This window comes from Periplaneta americana, chromosome 7, assembly GCF_040183065.1.
Source record: "Periplaneta americana isolate PAMFEO1 chromosome 7, P.americana_PAMFEO1_priV1, whole genome shotgun sequence".
NCBI lineage: Eukaryota > Metazoa > Arthropoda > Insecta > Blattodea > Blattidae > Periplaneta > Periplaneta americana.
Genome location: NC_091123.1, coordinates 138965202 through 138988892, shown reverse-complemented (window position 1 = coordinate 138988892; position 23691 = coordinate 138965202). Strand labels below are relative to the sequence as shown.

Sequence of the window (23691 nt, the reverse complement as noted above, 5' to 3'; positions counted from 1 at the left end):
TATAAAAGAGTGAGGAGGTCAGAGGTTTCCTGCCATTAAAGTAGAGCAGATTTAAATCCAAGTGCAGTCTTTTACCTGCTATCCACCTTCTCCCAGGCTAACAATCAGTTCTATGAATTGCGAAAAATTTAACACGCAGTTTGGGCGAACCTGCTGAGTGACATCACTGCTTATTTGTTTCATCAATGTTCTAGTTTTATTGATTCTGGTTCACATTAACACTTTGTTTAAAAAAAAAAACTTAAAATTGTTTAATGACACATTAAAGTGTTAACATTTTTAAAAAAGGTTATGTACCTTAGACAGCCCGTTTCGACGCCAGTGCTGCATCGTCTTCAGTGTCCTGAACAGTTCGTAGGACACTGAAGATGACGCAGCACCGGCGTCGAAACGGGCCGTCTGTCTAAGGTACATAACCTTTTTTTTTTTTAAATTTTAACACTTTAACGTGTCGTTAAGTTAAGTTATAGTTTTACTACAAATTTGTGACTTTTCTTTGAAGACCATTGTGTTGCCTTTTTTTTTTACCAATATTTCAGATTTCCTGAATTTTAAAGTGTGATAGATGCCCAATCTAATGATAACATGTGATACTCTGTTTGCACGCACAGAATCTAGCAACTTACCACGCCGGCCACCGCTGGAGGTGGCACTGGCCCATGCTCAGGAGCTTGTGAGGTTGATGTCGCGGTCAGGACTGGGCTCATGTGCCTTTGCCAGTGTTGACGACCTTCTGCAACACTGACTGATATGCAGAAAAAAGGACTTTAAATCAGCACTCTTGCTTTCCTTTGAATCTTATTACATCAACAAAAGATCTCAAGCTCGATTTGTTATTTATTGCCTCGGAAAAGTGTCAGTGCCTAACAAGAAATGGAACCGCACGTAGTGTGACTTCAGAGTGCACAGACCGGAGGAGTACTGTTGGCATGTATGTACAGAACGCCGCCTCATGCAAGCCGTTTATCTTCTGGCTCTGAGGTTTTGATTTGCCCTTTGTTTTGAAAGTGTGAGATTTTTAATTATAATTGGTCCAATGCATTGCTATGTAGAGTTTATTAGGAGTTGAGGTACCCTTGTTCAGTGTGTGATAACATTGCCGACTAGAGACCGAGAGAGAACAGTAACATGGGTGAGTCTAAACTTAACACTGTGTGTGTGACTCTGTAACCCCTGATATAATCGTGGGTGATATCTAGATATTTGCACGTCTTGCGTGGATCTGAATGATCTGTTTAGAACGATGTATTGTGTATGTACTTTACTGTAAACTTACTATCCGGGTGGCCCAGAGCCATACTGTTTCATTGAAAGTTTAGATGTCAAATCCTGCCTTAGATGGTATTTTAATTGCATAATAGGTAATAAAGGAAGATGCGTTGTTTTACTGTAACGGTTGCAGACAGTTGGAAAGGATTTTATTTTTGAGCAGTGCTGTGTTTTGTACTACCATTTCTTAACAATGGCATAGAAGTTTCCTTTGTTTGTATTAATTTCAGTAAACAGCTGCTATATGTTTGATACAAAGGAATAAAATTAGCATTTTAGCTCTGTGAGACTTTTATTAATGATAAACATATTTTATTAAATAGTGACAAAAAAACTAATTTCAGGAACTTGGTAAGACAGATTCATGGTTGAATACTCGACAGGCTTAGATTACGTTCCTGTGAAAATATGCTTGGGGGTGACGTTGCAATACTTGTTTCATATGGATGAGTCTATCGCATCTCTTTGCCAACCATGAATTTTATGTTGTTCATTGTTAACAGTTTAGTGACTTGAATTAATTTTGGTGATACAAACTTTGGTCTAGAACATTTCTAATGTAAAATATGTGCCGACCTCTACTTGATGATTATAGGGATAGCAATATTAAGTATTTGTAAATTCAAGATCTTGCAGTTAACATTAAAAGAAGTTATTTAATGAAAAATCCAAATATGGAAGCCTCTCTGTAGTTCTTTTTTTGTAGAGAGTATACATAATGTAAAATGCTCAATTGTATTGATTGACAAATTTAGTTGAACTAAAGTGGACTCGATAAACATCATGTGATCATCAGGTGTTGTGATCTGCAAAAACATGTATTAAAAGGATGTTCGTTCTCATTATCACTAGCTGTGAGCAGTGAGAGATTTGTAGTCATTACTATTCGCAGAAATTAAAATTTCAAGTTGGAAAAGATGGTAATTGATTTAAAGTGTAAGGAGAGGGCAATGATATACAATATTTTTAAAATGTAAATACATATATGAAACAATCTACATATGACTTCATGAGGATGGAGGTGATGGGCTGACAACCACATCTGTACCAAGTTGAGTGGCTGACCTTTGTAAAAATTGTGACCTGAGCCAATTGTCTATGTGTCCGATAAGAAGTTAAATTGTGATGTAAAAGGAAATGAATTTAATGGAAAACACTTCCGAATAATATGTTCACAAAACATGCATGATATAAAATATAATAAAACACTTTTGATCAACATTATGATGTAAAACCTGGGTAGATTCTTCTGTAAAGTTGCAGTTCAGCTGTTCTAGGCATGGCAGATATCAATAGTGTGCATTTCAAGGAAATGATATTCAAGATTTTTTTGGTTTTATTTCCGCACCCTCATTAATTTCTACATGCTATCATATAGAAACACAAAGAAATATTGGATCTTCCAATAAGAATGTCCTACTTTTAACATAGTAACAGCTGCCGTGTTTATGAAGCTATAGCAGTCATATTTTTCTCATTGTTACAGTTATTGACAAATAATCCACAGTGTGTATAAATCGTTAAAATTTACTATCAAACTGAGTCATCTGTTCACCAAGCATTATATGAAGTGTACGGTGTATGTAATCATTTGTGCGAGAGAACAATTTGACATTTGATCGAAAAATTTGAAGCAACTGGTTCTGTTGCAAATCAAACAGTGCCTGTCCGTGAACAATGAAAACATAGTCGCTGTTCATGACAGTGTAGCCTACGCAAGAATCCATGGAAATCAATTTTTCAGTGAGCACAAGAATTGAGTCTTTCATCGACCACAACTTGGCGAATTTTGAATCTCAATTTGAAGTTACACACTTACAAAGTTGTTTAAACTCGAGAACTGAAGCCAAATGACCATAGATTGTGCCATATATTCTCTGACTGGGCTATGGAGCAATTGGAAATTGACCCTACTTTTAGCAAAAAAATCATCTTTAGCGACGACATCCATTTTTCGATGAATGGTTTCATTAACAAACAAAATTGTTGCTTTTGGAGTAATGAGAATCCATTGGAGATTCAAGAATGACCACTTGAGCCCCAGTACGATCAGATCATTTGTCCATATTTTTTCAAAGATGAACAAGGAGAGACTCTGACTGTCAATGAAGAAAGATATCGGCTATGATAATGGATTATTTTTGGCCTCAATTGGAAAGTACGTATCTCAGAAACGTCTGGTTTCAGCAAGATGATGCCACGTGTCATACTGCTCACGAAAAAGTCGACCTTTTGAGGAAGTAGTCCAGAGGCTTCATCATTTCGCGTGGTGGTGATGTTAACTGGCCTCCAAGATCATGTGATTTAACACCGCTGCATTACTTCTTATGGGGTTATGTTAAATAACGGGTTTATGCCAACAAGCCAGAAATGGTTAACGATCTAAGGAACAATATCACGTGCATTATTCGTTAAATTGAGCCTAGTTTATGTTTGTCTGTCATTGAAAATTGAAAGACCTGTATACATGCAACACAAGGTCATTTAAATAACATTCTCTTCCATACATAATGTGCTTCAATTAATGATAATTAAATAAATAAACCTCTTTCCTTTATACAATTTGTTTCATTTTAAAAGTGTGACACTCTTATTGGAAGAGTCTTTATATGCTGTAGGGTCAATTATAAAAGGCAAGAATACTTTCCAGAGCAAAGACTCCTGCAGAAACTAGTGAAGAAAATCTATTTATTTTGTCTTAAACAGGTGGTTGCTGTGAGTACATATAGTATGCTACAAAAATGAAATATGTATTAGCTATCTTATTTTAAAAAACTATTTAGAACTGTAATTTTTAAGTATTAGTATGAAAGATATTTTGCACTTAAACACACTTTTTCGTATTTAACAGATACTTATTCGTCACCAGGCTCAGCACTATTTTAGGTATCTATACAGAATATTTTGTGTTCTTAAATACATGGAATTCAAGAGAGATGGCTCTCTCGAAACTGAGTTGAAGAGAACTGCAACTTTGTGTTGTAAGTATATGAACGTCCTGAAAACAAATTTAAGTGTGCTTCCTGAAAATTTGGGCTTCAGTAGTCGACTTAAAGTGGATGTGTGGAGGTTCAGCACTGTTCAGAATTTGTACTATAATGCTCAATTTATTAGGATAATTTATCTCACAGGCTTCCTTCTTTTTCACTTCTTATATACTGTATTTTCTCGAATATCCACACCCTCGAATAAGACGCGCACCCCACTTTCGAAAGGGAAAAGAAATTCAACAAATGTATTCACGACAAATTAAAAATGGAGAAATTAGCGCACAGATACTTCTGGTGATTTTGGAAGTGAAAGTCGTTGAATTTATTATAAGATATTTTTTGTGGAGATGGAGTTGAAAATACAAGGATGTCCTCTATTTTTGTCCAATTGATTGGACTTATTACAAGAGGGAGTGACATGCGTGCCCATGTATCACGAATCCAATGAACGTATAAGACAGACAAACTGTACACTTATCACACTTGGACTTGGACTTCATTGATTGTTAAATACCATTTAACAATGTTAGTAATTGACACTTGGGAGGAAATTAAACGCAGAATAAATATGGGAAATGTGTGTTATTATTCGGTTGAGAAGCTTTTATCATCTAGTCTGCTGTCAAAAAATCTGAAAGTTAGAATTTATAAAACAGTTATATTACCGGTTATTCTGTATGGTTGTGAAACTTGGACTCTCACTTTGAGAGAGGAACACAGGTTAAGGGTGTTTGAGAATAAGGTGCTTAGGAAAATATTTGGGGCCAAGAGGGCTGAAGTTACAGGAGAATGGAGAAAGTTACACAACGCAGAACTGCACGCATTGTATTCTTCACCTGACATAATTAGGAACATTGAATCCAGACGTTTGTGATGGGCAGGGCATGTAGCACGTATGGGCGAATCCAGAAATGCATATAGAATGTTAGTTGGGAGACCAGAGGGAAAAAGACCTTTGGGGAGGCCGAGACGTAGATGGGAGGATAATATTAAAATGGATTTGAGGGAGGTGGGATATGATGATAGAGACTGGATTAATCTTGCACAGGATAGAGACCGATGGCGGGCTTATGTGAGGGCGGCAATGAACCTTCGGGTTCCTTAAAAGCCAGTAAGTAAGTAATTGAAATACCAGCGCTGGGCCACGTGAAGATAACAGCATATGCTACCATCCTAGGAGTTGCACAAGAGGAAAATCGGGTAATTTTAATTAAGCCGCATAACCTTATTTTTTATTTATAAAAATTTGGGGAAAAAAAAGTGTTCGAGGTATTCGAGAAAATACGGTATTTATAATTTAATACTAACATAATTTCATTTTTACATTTGTTATTAATACAAAGCGGTTAGTAGTATTTGGCAACATCAGAGTATGCTCTGTACTGCGAACATTCAGGAATAATTGTGGAGTGAAATAGACACTGAGATTGTGCCAGTCAGTTTGGTTTAAGGTTTATTAGTGAGTTGACGTGTCACTCAGTTCAATGTTAAGATTGTTGTCGTTGTGGCCACCACGGTGGTCTAGTGGCTAGATCACTGGACTTATAATCCTGTGGACCCAGGTTCGATTTCCAGCATACCCCCGATTTATAACTTGTGTTGGGCAAACTCATGGTTCAGGTAACACAGGGGTTTTCTCTGAAAGCTCTGGTTCCCCTGTGGCATCCCAACAAATCTCCATCATCTCATCTCCTTGCGGGTGTAACGTAGACCAGCCTCCCTATGGTGCAACCTGGGCAACGACTCTGTTTATTGGTCTACATAACTGGTTTCATATGAGTGAATGAAGAAAAAATCAAGTACCCGCCATTAGTGAAAAAGAAAAAATTGTTATCACTGTGTATTGGTTTAGAATTTGGTAGTGAGTTGATGTATTATTCAGGTCTATGTTAAAATTGTTATCTTAATGCATAAGTTATATTGTTTATTGCTAGTTATACCACGACATTTAGTATACTAGTCTAAAACAGTTTTATGTGCAGTATGTATATGTAAAAGCAAACTCGTGTAGAAGAGTGATAAGGTGATTCGTAAGAAAATATTCTACAGTCCTGTTCCAGATAGAGAAACTGTTGAACTTATTAAAAACTTGTGATAAATAGAATCTCTTAACAATTAGATCAAATAGATGAATAATTGAAACATACTCCAAAAAATATCTCTCCATTAGTTTGTTTAGGAAACAGACATTTCAAAATCTTTGGCAAGAATTCATACTCAACTGCTTAAATTAAAACCATATGAAATAACAGTGACCCACAAATTACTACCATGCAATCATGATTACGTAACTGAATGTAGTGTGTTGCTGTTAGAGTGAATCCTGAATCATGTTTTTAAATGAAGCATGGTTCGAATTACATGGCCATGTTGTTTCACAAAACAACCAATACTAGTGTGCAGAAAACCCCTGGCTTTGCTTGATTACACTACATGATGAAAAGATTGATGTGTGGTGTGGTTTGAATACACACAAAATAATGAAGACACTGTCAATGCTGCAAGATATCGAGTAGAAATATGAAGATCTATTTCGAACATCTAACAGTCATTGAATGTCAGCATTCATTCTTTCAGCAGAATTCCGTTACTCCACACACTGCTTACAAATCACTAATCTATTTCAGAGATAATTTTTAGGATAGACTTAATCAGCACTGAATTGTAATACCTTGCAGCCCAGATCTCACTCTTCATGATTTTATTTATAGGGGAACTTAGAAGACAAAGTTGGTTGATTGCTAATGCTCAGCATATTTGAGTTCTTTCATTTGCCTTCTTGCTTCCCAGTATCGTAATGACAGATCTGTAGCTGTTATAATTTTACAGTTCTGAAAGACAAAGCTTATAAGAATAATAGTCATACAATAGAGGAACTAAAAAAAAAAAAAAAAAAAAAAACAGTCGAGAAATTGCTTTAATCACACCTGAAGAAATTACAAGTATCAATGGGAATTTTATACTCCGATGTTGAGAATATGTTGCTGTTGAGGGAAATCATTTTCAACAATAACTTTCCTGTAACATAGGTTATCAGTTTTAACCCACCAGGGGCCGCACACTGTTTCTTTTGGCTGGGCATATATATTTTGGTGAATTACACGAGGTTTCTCTTTCATTGGTTGTTGAAGTCTTCTGTACCTTTCCCTAAAGTGTGAAACAGTAAGAATAAGCACCATTATTCAACTGGGTTTGACGTAAACTCTTGTTGAATAAAAGCCTAGTTTTTCCACTGTGTGCTGTCTTTGACGTTTTATTAATTACAACACATGTTTTAAATTTTATTATACTTCCTTTCCCATTATTGCAATACATTCTGCAACTTTATGAATAGATGTTACGAGTATTACATATAGTAGAGTTAATATACCTGGTTATAAATTTACATTGGAGATTTATCTTTCGAAGAGGTAGAAAAATTCAAATGTCTTGGAGCAAATATAAATGTAATCTTCATCTTACGATGTTTGGTGATGTATACACGTCCGCTGATGTGACATATTGTAAAGTTTCTTTCAAGCCATAAGCAGTGCTGACTAGATCAGACGCTATGGACAGTACTCTATAACAGAGTCGCCAGTATGAAAGGATAATTCCAAGCCTTTGGCGTGAGACGAACTCGATAGCTCAGTGGTAGAGCGCCTGACCGGACAACAGGAAGTCGCATGTTCGATTCCCGCTCGAGGTTGTGAAATTTTTCTTTCATACCATGGCATGATTGTGACTATAATAGTATTTAAATTCTTAAATATACTGTAAATGACACTCGGGAAGAAATTAAACACAGAATAAATATGGTAAATGCCTGTTATTATTCGGTTGAGAAGCTTTTGTCATCTAGTCTGCTGTAAAAAAATCTGAAAGTTAGAATTTATAAAACAGTTATATTACCAGTTGTTCTGTATGGATGTGAAACTTGGACTCTCACTTTAATAGAGGAACAGAGATTAAGGATGTTTGAGAATAAGGTTTTAGGAAAATATTTGGAGCTAAAAGCGATGAAGTAAGTTACACAACACGGAACTGCATGCATTGTATGCTTCACCTGACATAATTAGGAACATTAAATCCAGACATTTGAGATGGGCAAGGCATGTAGTACATATGGGCGAATCCAGAAATGCATATAGAGTGTTAGTTGGGAAGCCGGAGGGAAAAAGCCTTTTGGGGAGGCTGAGATGTAGATGGGAACGATGAAAGAGTAATGGAACGGAGAAAAATTCTCTCCGGCGCTGGGATTTGAACCCGGGTTTTCAGCTCTACATGCTGATGCTTTATCCACTAAGCCACACCGGATACCCACCCAGGCGTCGGACAGAATCGTCTCAGATTAAGTTCCAACTCTTGGGTTCCCTCTAGTGGCCGCCCTCTGCACTACGTCATAGATGTCTATGAACGTAGGACTGAAGTCCACACATGTGCTGAGGTGCACTCGTTATGAGTGACTAGTTGGCCGGGATCCGACGGAATAAGCGCCGTCTTAAATCGCGAAGTGATTTACGCATATCATATATATTATTTTAATGTACCAAAGTACATATGATATTTCCATGCAGATATTCTGCGTCATCATACAATGAAAGAGTAATGGAACGGAGAAAAATTCTCTCCGGCGCTGGGATTTGAACCCGGGTTTTCAGCTCTACGTGCTGATGCTTTATCCACTAAGCCACACCGGATACCCACCCCAGTGTTGGACAGAATCGTCTCAGATTAAGTTCCAACTCTTGGGTTCCCTCTAATGGCCGTCCTCTGCACTACGTCATAGATGTCTATGAACGTAGGACTGAAGTCCACACAGGTGTTGAGGTGCACTCGTTATGAGTGACTAGTTGGCCGGGATCCGATGGAGGGAGAGAATTTTTCTCCATTCCATTACTCTTTCATCGTATGATGACGCAGAATATCTGCATGGAAATATCATATGTACTTCGGTACATTAAAATAATATATATGTAGAGGGGAAGATAATATTAAAATGGATTTGAGGGAGGTGGGATGATAGAGACTGGATTAATGTTGCACAGGATAGGGACCAATGGTGGGCTTAAGTGAGGGTGGCAATGAACCTCCGGGTTCCTTAAAAGCCATTTGTAAGTAAGTAAGGTTATAAATTTACCACAGTGGCAATTGTAGCACAAATAAAACTCTGTTTTGTAATGGAGTATCTTTCAGTCGGAAGTTTGGGGTTAGCAGGCTAATATTTTGGTAGAAATCAGTCTTCTTAGTTATTATTATTGCCTTTAGTTGATGTAAGCAGTGTAATGCAGTAAAAGTATAAAAATGTACGAGGAAGAAGCAGAAAGAATAAGAAGACTAATTGACAGTGGCGTAGCATGAAATTTTGAGCAGGGGAAGCTAACTCAAGTTGTTTTTCTTGTACATATGAGAAAACGTATTACAAAAATATAGTATTAAAATAAATAGTAGTCAATGTCAAGTCAGCAGTCCGAAGATTGGTTGGAACCTCGTAAGTAACACCAATAAGGCATGACCTCAAATGGTACGTAGTAAAATATGATTTCATATCTCTAACAAATAGACACGGTCATTTGTTTTTTAAATCGCACTTTTGTTCGTAAGTCAGTCTTGATAATAGAATTGTCCTAAAAATTCAAGTAAACTGGTGTCAGGAACTGTTATTTCACTCATTATTTATTATATCAGCCACAGTGCACACTAACACTTCAACTGAACACAACTCACGAAAGGAATAACTCGGAAACTACATTATTTTCAATGTAAAAGCTAGCTTCTTGCGAGCCTTGCGACCAGGGTAGTTTAGTTAGAAAAGGATGGGAAATCTCCGGGGTGGGTTACACAGAAGAATGAGTGAAAGAAACCAGTTTGCTTGGAAGCTGATATGTGCAGGCTTCTTGTTTAATGCTGCATCACGAATCATCTTGACCTGCCACATCACAATATTTAACGCATAAATATAAATTCTATTAAAATTAATAAATAATTTTGTTCATAAACTGCAGGTTTATTATGAAATTATTATTAATTGGGGAAGCTTAGCTTTTTAGCTTACATTGATGCTACGCCACTGCTAATTGATAGTGTGGAACGAGAAGAAAATAATTCTGTGAATTATGAAACAAGCAGATGACATGCTATCTATTCATCGCCAGTTGTTTCCATGCAAAGTGCTGGAAGATTCCATCATGAGGTTGGGATCCGATGAGGAAGATAACATAGAAGGAAGCGAACATGATGCATGCTCTGAAAATCGTATTAATGCATTCTTTTGTATTTTATTATAAAATACTTTTGTAACATAAATTTATATATATATTTTTTGCTTTTATATCAAATAAATAAAAGCGAAAATAAATTAAAAACAATTATGGTTCAAAACTTGATCAAATAAAAGTAAAATAACTACAAAAGCAGAGAAAATGGCACCCTGGTTAAAAACATTATTCATGACCTCTCGCATAATAAACAACCATGCAACCTCTGATAGGTTAAATATCAATTTATGTTTTCATAGGTATTATAAGTGGCAATGTTCGCTCCCTTTTGCTGGTTGCAATGTGAGGTATAGCTCAGGCACAGAATGGAGTCTGATGTCCCCAAACACTACTAACCCCTCTATATAAGTACAGTGAAATCTCCATACAACGATTATCAATATAACAATAATACCCTCTATAATTGTAGTCCCAGCATTAATTCCGTTAGTGTAATGTTGAAATACAATTGAAGACAATATTACAAAAAGAGCCCTAGTCATTTTTAATGAAATTGAGTTGACCCATGTCAAGTGCAATAGACGCAAGGATAAAACACCAGTTGGATGGAAGTAGTTGACGTGTTATTCTTTTATTTTCCTGAAAAATAACAATTTTGGCAAGGGTTGTTTTTGTAATAATGTCTTCAATTGCATAATATTTTGTTTTTTATGCTAACAAATCCAAGTTTAATCACAGTAATTAAATAGGTACTATAAATTCTTAAATAATAAATGTGCATCAATTATAAGGGTGGTTCCTTATACAGTATACATTCCAAATAGCATGCCTTTTTTTTTCTTTATAAATTCTCGATATAACAATAAATTCCTCTACAACAATATTTTTGTCTGGCCCACGTGGTTTCGTTATATCCAGATTTCACTGCATTAATATTGTCGTCAATGAGTAGTGATTCTGTTTAATTATGGAGGAATTTTGTTGTATGATTTATAATTTACGAAATTTATTTATTTCTTACTAGTGAAAGTAGGTTTTATTGCATTCTTACTAAAATCATAATACTCTCTAGTGTCTTCTTGTGTAAGGAATAATGGTCATGTTACTACTACAGTAGTAATTACAACTACCACTACCACCACCACCACCACCATCACCATAGCTGGCAGTTTTCTCTATTTGAAAATCATGATAACTCCCATTTACGAAAAGAGGCTACACTATACCTAACTTCAAAATATCCACTTATTCCTTTCCTAGATATTCACTGTTCAAAAACAAATGTGTGGACAGTGCCTGTTATCGCATGTTTTTAGATTTCCTGTTAACCCTTGTGATGATATTTACCATTACTTGCGTCATATTATGTAATGTACTTCTTGTGTGAAGCAAAACCTCAGAAGCTGGAAAGTGAATTTTGGAACTTAAAGTACATAAGAACCAGAAAAGCACTGTAACATGCATCTGCCAACTACTTAAGAAGAATGGAAACATAAGGATGCAATTATTTATTTACCTCGTTCTTCAGATTTATACATACTTTTTACATAGAAATGTTCGTAGTCTTTAAATTACAATATGTAAATATCAAAGAAAATAGTACTTCATGGAGAAATTGGATGTTCTGAAATTGAACAGTAAAAAAATACTGACCTGAAGTGTTTAATTAAAAAGAAAATGTAAAATGAGAAAGTAATGTAATTTTACAAATTTACTCAATCTCGACTTTCTCTCGAACATATACATATACCTTTGGAATTAGTCGGTAATTGTTTTTGTGTTTCTTACATAGAACTATCATTTATCCTCAAAAACGTGCCCACCATAATAAATAAGGTAAGCTAAACACTAATCTGTGCTTGAATGTAGCATAACCTAACCTAACCTATGATACTACAGTAAAACCTTTCTAAATTGGACACTCACACTTCCACCAAAATGTGTAAAACTTAGAGAGGGGTCCAAGATACAGAGTGGAACAAAAATTTTGAATGTAGTTGTGTACTCTGGATGTGATACTAATAAGAACACTAAGCAAGGTATTGCACTGTAATAGCTAAATATTTATTCCTTATTTCAATTACCTAAATTTAAATTCTCTGAAGTTGTTTTGTTTAAATGGTACATATTTTATTACCATTATTATTATAATAGCAATTATTTAAATTGGATACTTTAAAGTAGAAGGGTGCAAAGTGCCAAAATGAAACATTGGAGATAAGATAAAAAAATGTAGCTATAAGAATAATTGTACACATATTTGTGTCATGTTTTTTTTACTGATAGAAAACAGCACTAGTAAAGTGTTTACTCATTAATAATAGTGGTATGTAAAGACATTATTTCTCCATATTTAATTATATAACACAGATTGTGAAAAGGGTTAAGTAATGGGTACAGTTGCAGTAGAATGGTGCAAAGTCCAATACCTTTTTTTTCCTATTCTGGAGCAATTTTTACTCGCAGATCTATCCTTTTTAAGCACTTTAATGGTATGCACTGCTTCATTATCATGGGACTATTTCACAGAAACATTACCTGCTTTACTAACATCATACTGAATGCAACATGCCTTAGAAATATTCAAGTTCTTGATGGAAATTAGTTGGTCAGCAACATCTTCCATATTAAGGAAATATGACTCTAGCGTTGAAACGGTTTGAAATGGTTTTACAACTTTAGAGTCTTGTACGATTTTAAGAGATCACTAGGAATGAAGGCTTTTGTCACTTTCTGTCGTTTTTCAATCAAAGCTAAATCAGAATTGCATTGCAAGAAACTGTGGCCGCTAAGAAGGAAACGTTGTTCTATGTGCTCAAATAAACCAATGTCAACTAAAAAGAGACACATGAAAACCATTACACGATTTATGTTTTCAGCTGCACAGTTATCAGAATCTTCTTGTTTGTTATGTCCACATTCATCAGTTTTAGTACCCACGAGGCAATCTCATTGGCACCTCTACTCGCGATGCTTTCATCCCACATACACATATAAGACTGCATTGTATCACATTCACAAACTCCAAAGTTATAACGTGAAAGCTGACATCTGTAAAACATTTCGCTGTGTGTAAGTTTGGGCACAAACATGACTTGTTGAAGATCCATTGCATTCTATGATGCAGCTCAAAAGGGCGCTTATCGTCTGAAACTGCATGGTGCTGGCAACGTAACATCTAAATATCTCGCTTAAGAAACACAAGTGGATGTAGCTTCTTTCATACATCATCCTCCTAGGCACATTGCACTTTTCTGCATAATTTCGTTTTCTATGATTTTGGCACTTTGCACCTTTCTACTTTAAAGTATCCAATTAATTGATTCAATTACATAAATACATTTATTTACTCATAAAACTAATTACAGTACCTATAGCACACTGTGTTTTAGACAGTAACACAAAATTAAGATGTTCCAATAATTTCAGCTTTATTTAGATTTAATTTGTTCAGATCTGGAGATATACAGACACACTTTTACATTTTTTTAAATAAAATTCTGTCACAAGACACTGCCTCCTGATTTCATTCTGGAATTTGCGTATTTCTTTTCAAATTTACTTAGTAGTCAATATAATATCACAATCTACTATATACAGTCACGAAGCTGGAGTTTTGAGGGTGCTAGAAACAATAGACTGTGATGGTTCTATTTTGCATTGCCTGTAATGAGGCGATATTAGCAACCCTAGTGGTGAGCAACTATCTAATGTTTGCATATTTACTACGTATTGAATTTCGCGACTGTATATACTAGACTGTGATAATATCATAGTAAATTCTGGCTGATTACATGCGAAAGTGTGACGCTTTGTATCTTGTATAATCTTAGAAAAAAAGTTTTACCACACAGATACTTTATAATCCCAGAAAGGAGGCAGTGCACATGATCAGAGGACGTGCAACCTGTTTCACAAGAGGACTAGTTGAGGTAATGAAATTAGTTTTGTTTGGTTGTATGTCTGATCATGCGCATTGCCTCTTTTCTGGGACTTACAAAGTATCTGTGCAACAAAACTTTTTTCGAAGAAAAGAACTAAGAAGCAAATGGATGCCCAAGTTACAGAATAGAGGGGTGCCCAAGATATATAAGATTGAAACTTCAAAAATGTAAAGTATTTTAATTGGTTCCAAAGGAAGGAGAATGTCCAAGGTGGACGGGTGTCTAATTTGAGGGGTTTTAGTGTACTTTCATCAGTCAGTATGCAGTAAGTTTCATAATATGTATATGAACTTTTTAAAATTATATAATTATCCCGGTGACGAGTTTGTGTAATATTCATTTGGTTTGTCTTGCAACTCAGAGTTGTACATGAAGGACAGTTAATTGTCTTTCATTTTGACTTGATGACTGGACGTTGAAAGAGGTGATCCTTTACCATTTTGGTATCAGGGTTATGGTAGATGGTACAATATGACGAATCATTAATGTTGATTTTGTGGAGATGTGCTGCCAAACATCTGTATTATGTATTTAATTTGAATATAAAACTGTTTTTAAGTGTCAGATCCCCAAATTCAACATTAAGAAACCCAAATATTTATGCTTGATTTATTTTTATGAATGGACTTCGGATTATGAACTACATGGTTAGCATGAAGAAAATATGTGAAGGTTAACCCAGTCTACTTATGTTTAATTTGAACTGTTTTTTTAATGAATGATTATAAGCACTAGGTGCTCGTACATGGCTGAACACATCACACACCCAGGAAATTCTAATGCATTTTAATCTTACTGATATTTTTCATCTAGAAATACAACCACAAGTTAGAGTAAACACAAACACATGGAAGTAATTTAATATTAAAGAAATTTGACTAATTCACTTTTTACAGAAGTATTGGTTCCAAATAATATACAGTGGGCCATGTATTCCAAACTACAGGTTAAGATGGCTAAGTATTAACACTCATCTTGTCTGTTCATTTGTGGAACCGTTAGGAAAAAGTAATGCCAACAATTAATTGTGCTACCAATGTTTTTGTACATAATAAAATTTATTATTTACCTTCTTTCTTTTTATAAAATCAAATTTTCTTTATCCTTTTACCACATCCCAGCAGTGCTGATGACAGCAAATTAAATATGGATAAAACTGATTATATGGCAATTGGTAATGAAATCGTAGTAGTAAATGATTTAATGTTAGAAGAAATTGAATCATTAAAGGATGTGAGGAATTCAAATATCTAGGAATAAAAATTACAACAATAAAAAAGGTCTTGAAACAAATTAAGGATAGCAAGAGGAAGAGGCCAATGTCAAGAAGGTTAAATGAAATCTTATGGATAAACATATTTTAAAAATAAATATTGTGTGTATATATAAGTCGTTAGTTAAGAGTGTGACAACTTATGTTCTTTAGCGGAATTGTGAATATTAAATTCAAGAGTTAAATTTAAACTTGAATCTACATAGCCTAGATGGATTTTCTCAGGTGGTCAGCTCGATGTTCAAAATTAAACTAGGACATTAGGATACTAACAAAAAGATAATTATACAAATTTTATAATTAACTATAGCCATAGTAAAAATTAAATTGGTGTGGTTATGTACAGAGAATGGAAAACCACATACTACTGGGACAAATATTGGAATGATTATGTACAGGAAAGGCGAAGAGGAAGATCACAGGCTACATGGATGAAGGAAATTAGCAAAGAAATGCAACAAAGGTTTAGAAGTTGGAGTCTGGCGAAAAAGAAAAGAGTACATCTTGCTTTTTCAGGTGTGACCCAGCCATAATTTAATAATACAATAATTGTATAAATATATTGTATTATTTGTTATATTATTGTAGTTTTCTTACTATTACCTTCCTGTGCATTTGTGTTATTCTTTATTATATGTTTGTATTTGTAGTAATGACTTGTATCGCAAATAAATCTACCGTATTTGTATTTAAAAAATTGGATATGATGCTGGAGCTTGCAAAGCTGTTTAATCTTACTCAGCTAGGTGAGGTTGCCAAAGACAAAGAATGTTAAACAGTAACATTTAAATGCCTCACAAGAAAATGGTTTAGCTACATAAATTGAAATTTAAAGTATATTAATACGAGCCTATTGCCAATTGTACCGTAAAGTTGGAGTGTTGGGGCAATAAGAATGAAGAAAAAAATTGGTAAGTAGAGACAGAGACCTCTACATGGAATGTTGTTTGCTATAACTGTTCTTTAACTTTAATGTAAGTATAGGCCTAATTATTGTGAAAGGTGCTTGAAGAACGATTAATTTATAAAAATATATCATGAAAAGGTGGTTTCAATATTACATTTCAATATCTGTAGAATAAGTGCGGTGTGCTGGAAGTAATAACATGACGTGCTCCAGGAAGTCAAAAAGGAGGATAGCAATGGCAAAGGAAGCTTTTAGTAGGAAAAAGGAGCATCTTGGCAGCCCTCTGCAAAAAGGGCTACGAAAGAGACTAGTGAAGTGCTTTGTATGTAGGTATTGTATGGGGTAGAAACATGGACATCATGACGAAGTGAAGAGAAGCGAATAGAAACATTTGAAATGTGGATGTGGAGAAGAATTGAACGTGGAAATGGACAGACAAAATAAGAAAAGAAGCTGTGCTAGAAAGAATGGGCCCACAAAGAGTAATAGGTACTGAAATTGTTCAGGAAGAGAAAAAGAAATTGTCTGGGTCACTGGCTAAGCAGAAACTTCCTACTGAAGGATGAACGGGAGAAAAGTTCGGGCAGAAGAAGGTATCAGATGATTGATAACGCTTTTATGTAATTAGATCTTTTGCTGTAGACAAGGGTCTTTGTGACCTAATACTTAAAATAAATGTTATGCTTAAAAAATAATCTTATGCGGAGACTATAGAGATGAAAGACGAAAAATAGGGAAGCTTGGAGAATGCTAGGTTTGCAGTGAAAGACCTGCTCTTGGGCAAAAAACTATGACTGAATGAATAGGTAGAATGTATGATCCCATTTATTTCGCAATTAAAAAAATAATAGCGATATAAAACTGCAAAGTTCGAGATCATCTCTTTTTTCATTTGACGACGTTTTAGCTGAATGTACAAGAGAGACATCTATTGGATGTTGATGAAATTGAAAGCTGAACAACAGGTTGTAGTATGCGTCTATAGATAGCGCATGTGTGCTCACAAGGTTTTGGTGTATTATCTGTGAAATAGACTGCTGTAGTTGGCTACAGGGCATTTTGTTGACACGAAATACATTCGTGCCAAAAGATGGAGTTCAAGTTTTATTTTATACTGACGAATAGTCAAGTACACGCCATTAGTTTTTAAAGTTTTATGAAGTGACAATGAAACTGTACCACTTATGGAATTGATTTTTAAATATTTTAATGACATGAATATAAATATAAAAATAAATCGAGTCTTGCATAAAAAAATCAATGATTTGGCTGTAAATAATTCTCGCTTTTAGGCCTATAATTTGATGTGACAGAAAATATTAGGCCTATTATGATTAACGAAAAATCTAGAGTCTGACAACGCGTTATTGATGAAGTCTTACAGTGACACAATAATTACATAGGCTAATTGATGTAATGGATACAACAATGTAGCAAATATTAACAAAGAAGCATAATACGTTGATTATTACGACACTATAATCGCGTTTTCATCATTTATTACAGTTGTGCTCCGTTTGCTCGCTCGGAAAAATAGTGGCCTATTTGGAAGCTGTCGAACTGTAATAATAGTAGAAATGAAATGAAAGGTAGCAGTGGTTAACCGGTAGTAGTTTCTATTCAGTGCATAAAATACAATACTGCTATTTTCAGGAAGAACAAGATTTTATTGTACACTTATTTTATAGGAAGACACGGTTTCATTGCGTTTTTATTGCGCTTTCTTCTTGTTTTCAATATCTTTGAAACCCTGGTTGCATGTAGGATGTTTTCCAAAGTGTATTATATGGTATGTCAGTTTCGCGTGGGTTACATTTTGCAATATTATTGCGTTCTCAATTATGAATTTAATCCGTCTTCATAAAAATAACTTAAATCGAGATATGAAGCACAACGATGACTGTACACAGACATTATGAGACTAGTTGATTGACCTACACAGCCAAAAGCACCAGAAAAAAAAAATGTGTATGACTGCGCGCGCGCGAGTGTGAGGAATCATTTGAGCGTGCCGTTGAGAGAGGGCGCGGTGGTCTGTTAGTGTTGCAAGAGAGGGCTGAACACTCGGGTGAATCTGCCCCATGTCTGCAGCCGGCAGCGGTGTGCTGGGCTGGTCCAGCTGAGAGAGGAGCATTTTGTGGCATATGTGGTTTGCAAAGGACAAGTGTAGCATGTGGTGTCAATGTGTATAGTGTTATGTGTGTTTTGAAAGCGTATTAACGATTCCTGCAGTGAGCCAGTGAGAGAAAAAGGAATTAAATAATCGTATGGGTGTGTGTAGATCTAGGAAAGCCGAACCGATCAATCATATTTTCTGGGCCGCTTGTAAAGTTGCAGAATATTGGACTCGTTGACAAGAAAATTTTCGGTGTTGCTAATCTTTCACTCGGCAGGCCCGAGCGATACCCGCGAAAGAAATAATTTAGTGCTGGACCACGGATTCCTAACCGGCGTCACGTTTGTCAAAGAGGCAGGGCGCAGGATGGGGTGTGCAATGTCTGCCGAGGAGCGGGCAGCTCTCGCCCGCAGCAAACAGATAGAAAAGAACCTGAAGGAAGATGGAATACAGGCAGCTAAGGATATAAAACTACTATTGCTAGGTGAGTACATTTATGATTACGTAAAAATAAGCAGTAGGCCTACTCTGAGCTCTGGTCATTTTCCGTATGTGATTTCACAAATACATTAATAAGGCGTGTATGTGGCTTAGCTCCCGAAGTGTTGTTAATTTTCTGTGAAATATAATTTGCTTATTTATTATGCCAAGTGGAGAGATTGACTGTTGGGCGTGACTTCCCAGCAGCAGTGTTCTCTATTCTTTAGGGAGTGTCTGAGTCTAGTGGAGGGGACAGTGAAATCTCAAGTGACACGGAAATCCGTAACGTGTGTTGCTTTCTTAGCCCTGAGTTGAATGGGTCTACTTCAACATGTTTAGTGTAACCATAGGCCTATGCAAAATGTAGCGTTTAACTCGAGATCATGTATGTGTGGTACAAGTATACAATAAATGAAACAGAGTAACGTATTATATAGGGTGTTACTTAACCGTCGTTGATTCCTCACAGACTGCAGTTTTGTATCTGTCAAAGTCTTAACTTACAATTTTAATCATTTCTTTTCTTTTTCGTTTATTGTCATTGTATGAAGATGAAATTTAATTAACTTCTGGCTAGTTAGAGCGGCAGTATTTTGAAAGTTGCATTGCATTTTCTTTAGAGAATATTAAATATCATTGTGACAATACTAGGTACAGTTTCTTATAATTCTATTTACAACATTGTCCCCAATCTATAGTAAAAATACAAAATAAAAGCAAGAAACGTGATCTAGGCAAACGCTGACTTCATAATGGAATGTCTGACATTTTAAAACTATGTGCTTGATCTATCGTTTTATGTAGGCTAAATGTTATGTAGATACAATACTAGATAGGCTAGCAGCTGGAAAGTTAAACGGCCCCTATTCTTGTTATAAATTATAAGACACACTTTACTGTCGTTACTTTTCTTTGAATGTAAAATTGCTCAAATATTACAAGCAGCGGCGAACCTCTGCCTAGGGCCCAACCTCAAAGGGAGCCCCGGCCAGGGATGATAATAATAATAATAATAATAATGATAATGATAATAATAGGCCTAACTTAGTAGTGGTATTTGTTGTTTATTTTTTGTCAAATTTTCAAAAAGGATGGCCCGACTCTGTGAACTGCCTAGAGACCCTGGGTCTCTATTTCCGGGCCTGGTTACAAGGGATGATGGTCTGTACATTTATGGATTAACTATATACAGCACATACCTATAAACCCCAGCCTTATTCATGTTGAACATATAAATGTCACCGAAAGTACAAATTTGGAGACGATGAATGTTATTTGTATCGTTAAATGTAGGATTGTAGGCCTCATAGATGCAAATACAAAGCCACTCTAATGCTGCCATTGAATACGATATTTAGGCCTAGGCAAGTTGGTCGTTGTATTTGATATTTCAAAAGCGTGAATGAGTAAAAGCAAAGTTTATCGTGCTAATGTTTAGATTTTTTAATAGAAAAGTTTGAATTGCTGTTTGTTGTTCTTAGAGAATTACGGAAAATTGGAGTAACTTGTAGGCTAATTTCAGAAATAAATGTTGAAATGTATTTTGAGGTAGATATAGCCTACTAACAAATCTCTTTTTATACTAATTATTTAGGTAAAAAGTAATAACTCACTAAAACCACACAATTCTCTAACTTGCCGTATTTGACTGATATCTTAATCTCGCTCTTAGCTTGTAACAAGAAATACATAGGCTATCTGAGATCGTAAGCTCTACTGGAGAGCTAGGTTTCCAGCAGGGGAATGGATATTTGTCTTCTGTAGAACTGCGTATTTGTTCTTATCTCTCCTGTGTTGATTGAGATGTCTTGCGCGATGCTGTACCGTATAGTATTGATGATAGAAATAATAGTAACAATAATAATAGTTAATTAATAAGAATGGTAGTAATAATAGAATAACAGTGACGGAGATAATACAAAGTTAGTAATACAAATTAATTAATAATAAAATAAAAATATTAACAATAATAAAATAATAACTAAGATGGATAAAATAAAATATAAAACTACCAGCGAGAGTTAACGCAACTTACACAAGCATATAATAACAAGAAAAAAAAAATAACGATCTCGAAATCAACCTATTTGCTTGCAAATGCCTACGAAGTGTTGATTCAAAATAGTGCTTTCAGAGTGAGGATGGAACAGACGAAATAGCCCGGTCATTATAGCGTAGGTCAAGACAAACAAGAAAAAGTTGGATAGGCATTTGATTCCACTCTAATCTACTGGACAGAGAAAGGAAGTTGAAATGAGGGTGAGAGACAAGTCGATAATACACGTGTTGTGAGAGAGAGAGAGAGAGAGTGAGAGTGCCTGCCAGAGAGAGTGGGAGGGAGGTAGAGAGCCGCTGTAAATCAAAGATAATTTCCACTTTTTTACGCGAATACGAAGATAGTTTACCTAATTCTTCAAACTTGTTTAATACCGTGAAGGTGCATATACACGATTCAACTTTTCTTCCAACTTTACGCATTCAAGCAATGAATGTAAGATTGGTATTTAATAAAAATTAATATATTTACGTAATGAAGATGACGTTCAAAACGGCGCACCATGTAGACACAGAATTTACATGCATCTTAATTGAACGCTCGTTTTAAACTTGATTCTTTCAATATTCTTCCCAGATTGCATGAGTATGCGCCGTATAGGTGCAGCTTAATGCTAGCATGAGAGTAGACGCTGGAAGTTTTTGGTGAATGTACAGTAATCCTAGATGCATTTAATGAAGAAGCTAAAATTGTGAGACATTACGTAATTATAAAAATACTGTAGTAGCGGAGAATTAAATAAGCCAACGCTGTTTACGCCAATTGATATTTTATGCACGTCAAATAAGTCAAATTTGAAAGATTGTTTTATGCACGAGTTAGTAGTCATGGTAATGAATTGTGCGAAGATGATATATTGGTTGAATTAAGCCTATTGAGTTTTTGAAATAATGACAAGTATAGCTCTTGAAGTTGCAGTATGTGAAGAATGTAAATAGTTCAAACATTTATATGCGAATATCCATTTGAATGAATGTTTAAGATCCCATTGTTAGATGTAGTACAAAAACAATGCTTTACATACTAAAAAAAAAAAAAGATGCCGTCTTGTAGAACTTGTAAAATATTTTTAAATGGTGTGGTCGAATGGCGTTCTTGTAAAAGTACAACACGCCGCACCGTTAACTTAACCCAGCTATGGTATGGATGACGACGACGATGATGATATGTGAATTAATGATGGCGAAATGAGTCCGAGGTCGAAAGCCAAAAGTTGCCCAGAAATTCTGCTTCAATTGGTTGAGGGAAAATCGCGGAAAAAAACCCAACCTTTTTTTTTGTTGATTTCGAGTTCGTTATTATTATTTTTATTTTTTTGTTATTAACTTATATGCTTGTGTAAGTTGCGTTAACTCTCGCTAGTGGTTTTATATTTTATTTTATCAATCTTAGTTATTATTTTATTATTGTTAATATTTTTATTTTATTATTATTAATTAATTTGTATTACTTACTTTGTATTATCTCTGTCACTGTTATTCTATTATTACTATCATTCTTATTAATTAACTACTGTTATTACTATTATTCCTATCATCAACACTGTTATTAATGTCTGTAAAATTTATGTAGACTCTACTGAACTGTACCCGAGCACGAACACATGCTCATTTCGGGTATCTATTCAAACGTATAATTTCAAATGTAAATTCTGAATAAATTTGAATTTGAATTTGGAAAAAAAAAAGATAACTTGACTCAACCAGGATTTGAATCCGGGCCAGCTTGTTCGCGGTCAGACATGCTGACCGTTACTCCACAGCGCTAGACAACTATAGCTCTAGTATACTTTTTGTAAAATAGTGCTCCACATACTTGGAGATTTAACAATACAATACAGATTCAGATATGTGCTTGGAACATAAAGTGTAAAATTACACCGAATGAAAACGTTCTGTTATAAAATATATAAATACAAGACTTCACAGATTGAACACGTGATAAGTTGCATAAATTGTGATTGGCGAGATTTGTTTAATAGAAAATTGACACACTGTAACACCCTGTTCAGCAGTGAAAATTACATAATGGAATTCATAGATTACTGTGAGGGCTTTACAAAGTTTATGATGGCTCACCAGTCAGGCAAAAATGTCACTATTCAGTATAGTCGAACTACGGAAAGAATAAAAAGAAATCAGCATTTTTTTTTTCACTCTAGTAAAAAATTTTCACTCGTCACAGACGAACAGACGAGTGCTTTTTTCAAGTTAATAATAATAATAATAATAATAATAATAATAATAATAATAATAATAATAATAATAATAATAATAAAATTTGTAAAGCCCTCACAGTAATCTATGAATTCCATTATGTAATTTTCACTGCTGAACATTATTATTATTATTATTATTATTATTATTATTATTATTATTATTATTATTATTATTATTATTATTTGAATGCAAGTCACCGACTCCTGCAACTAGTGATGGAAAATTTTTAGGACAGTTTTA

At 34.9% G+C, this 23691-nt stretch overlaps 2 protein-coding genes across 3 annotated transcripts in view; both read left to right on the top strand.

The window, feature by feature from the left end:
* The window catches only part of RanBPM (Ran-binding protein M), a 163172-nt gene extending 147699 nt beyond the window's left edge, over window positions 1-15473 (top strand). The window contains exon 9 of the mRNA XM_069831372.1: window positions 612-15473. Coding sequence (XP_069687473.1) covers window positions 612-745 — 134 coding nt within the window. The 3' untranslated portion in view covers window positions 746-15473. The remainder of the gene's footprint in view (window positions 1-611) is intronic.
* Window positions 15474-18583: 3110 nt separating this feature from the next.
* Window positions 18584-23691, top strand: part of Galphao (G protein alpha o subunit) — a 571293-nt gene continuing 566185 nt past the window's right edge. For both annotated transcript variants that reach the window (XM_069831369.1, XM_069831367.1), the window contains exon 1: window positions 18584-19180. In XM_069831369.1, the coding sequence (XP_069687470.1) occupies window positions 19063-19180 (118 nt within the window). In that variant the 5' untranslated portion in view covers window positions 18584-19062. The remainder of the gene's footprint in view (window positions 19181-23691) is intronic.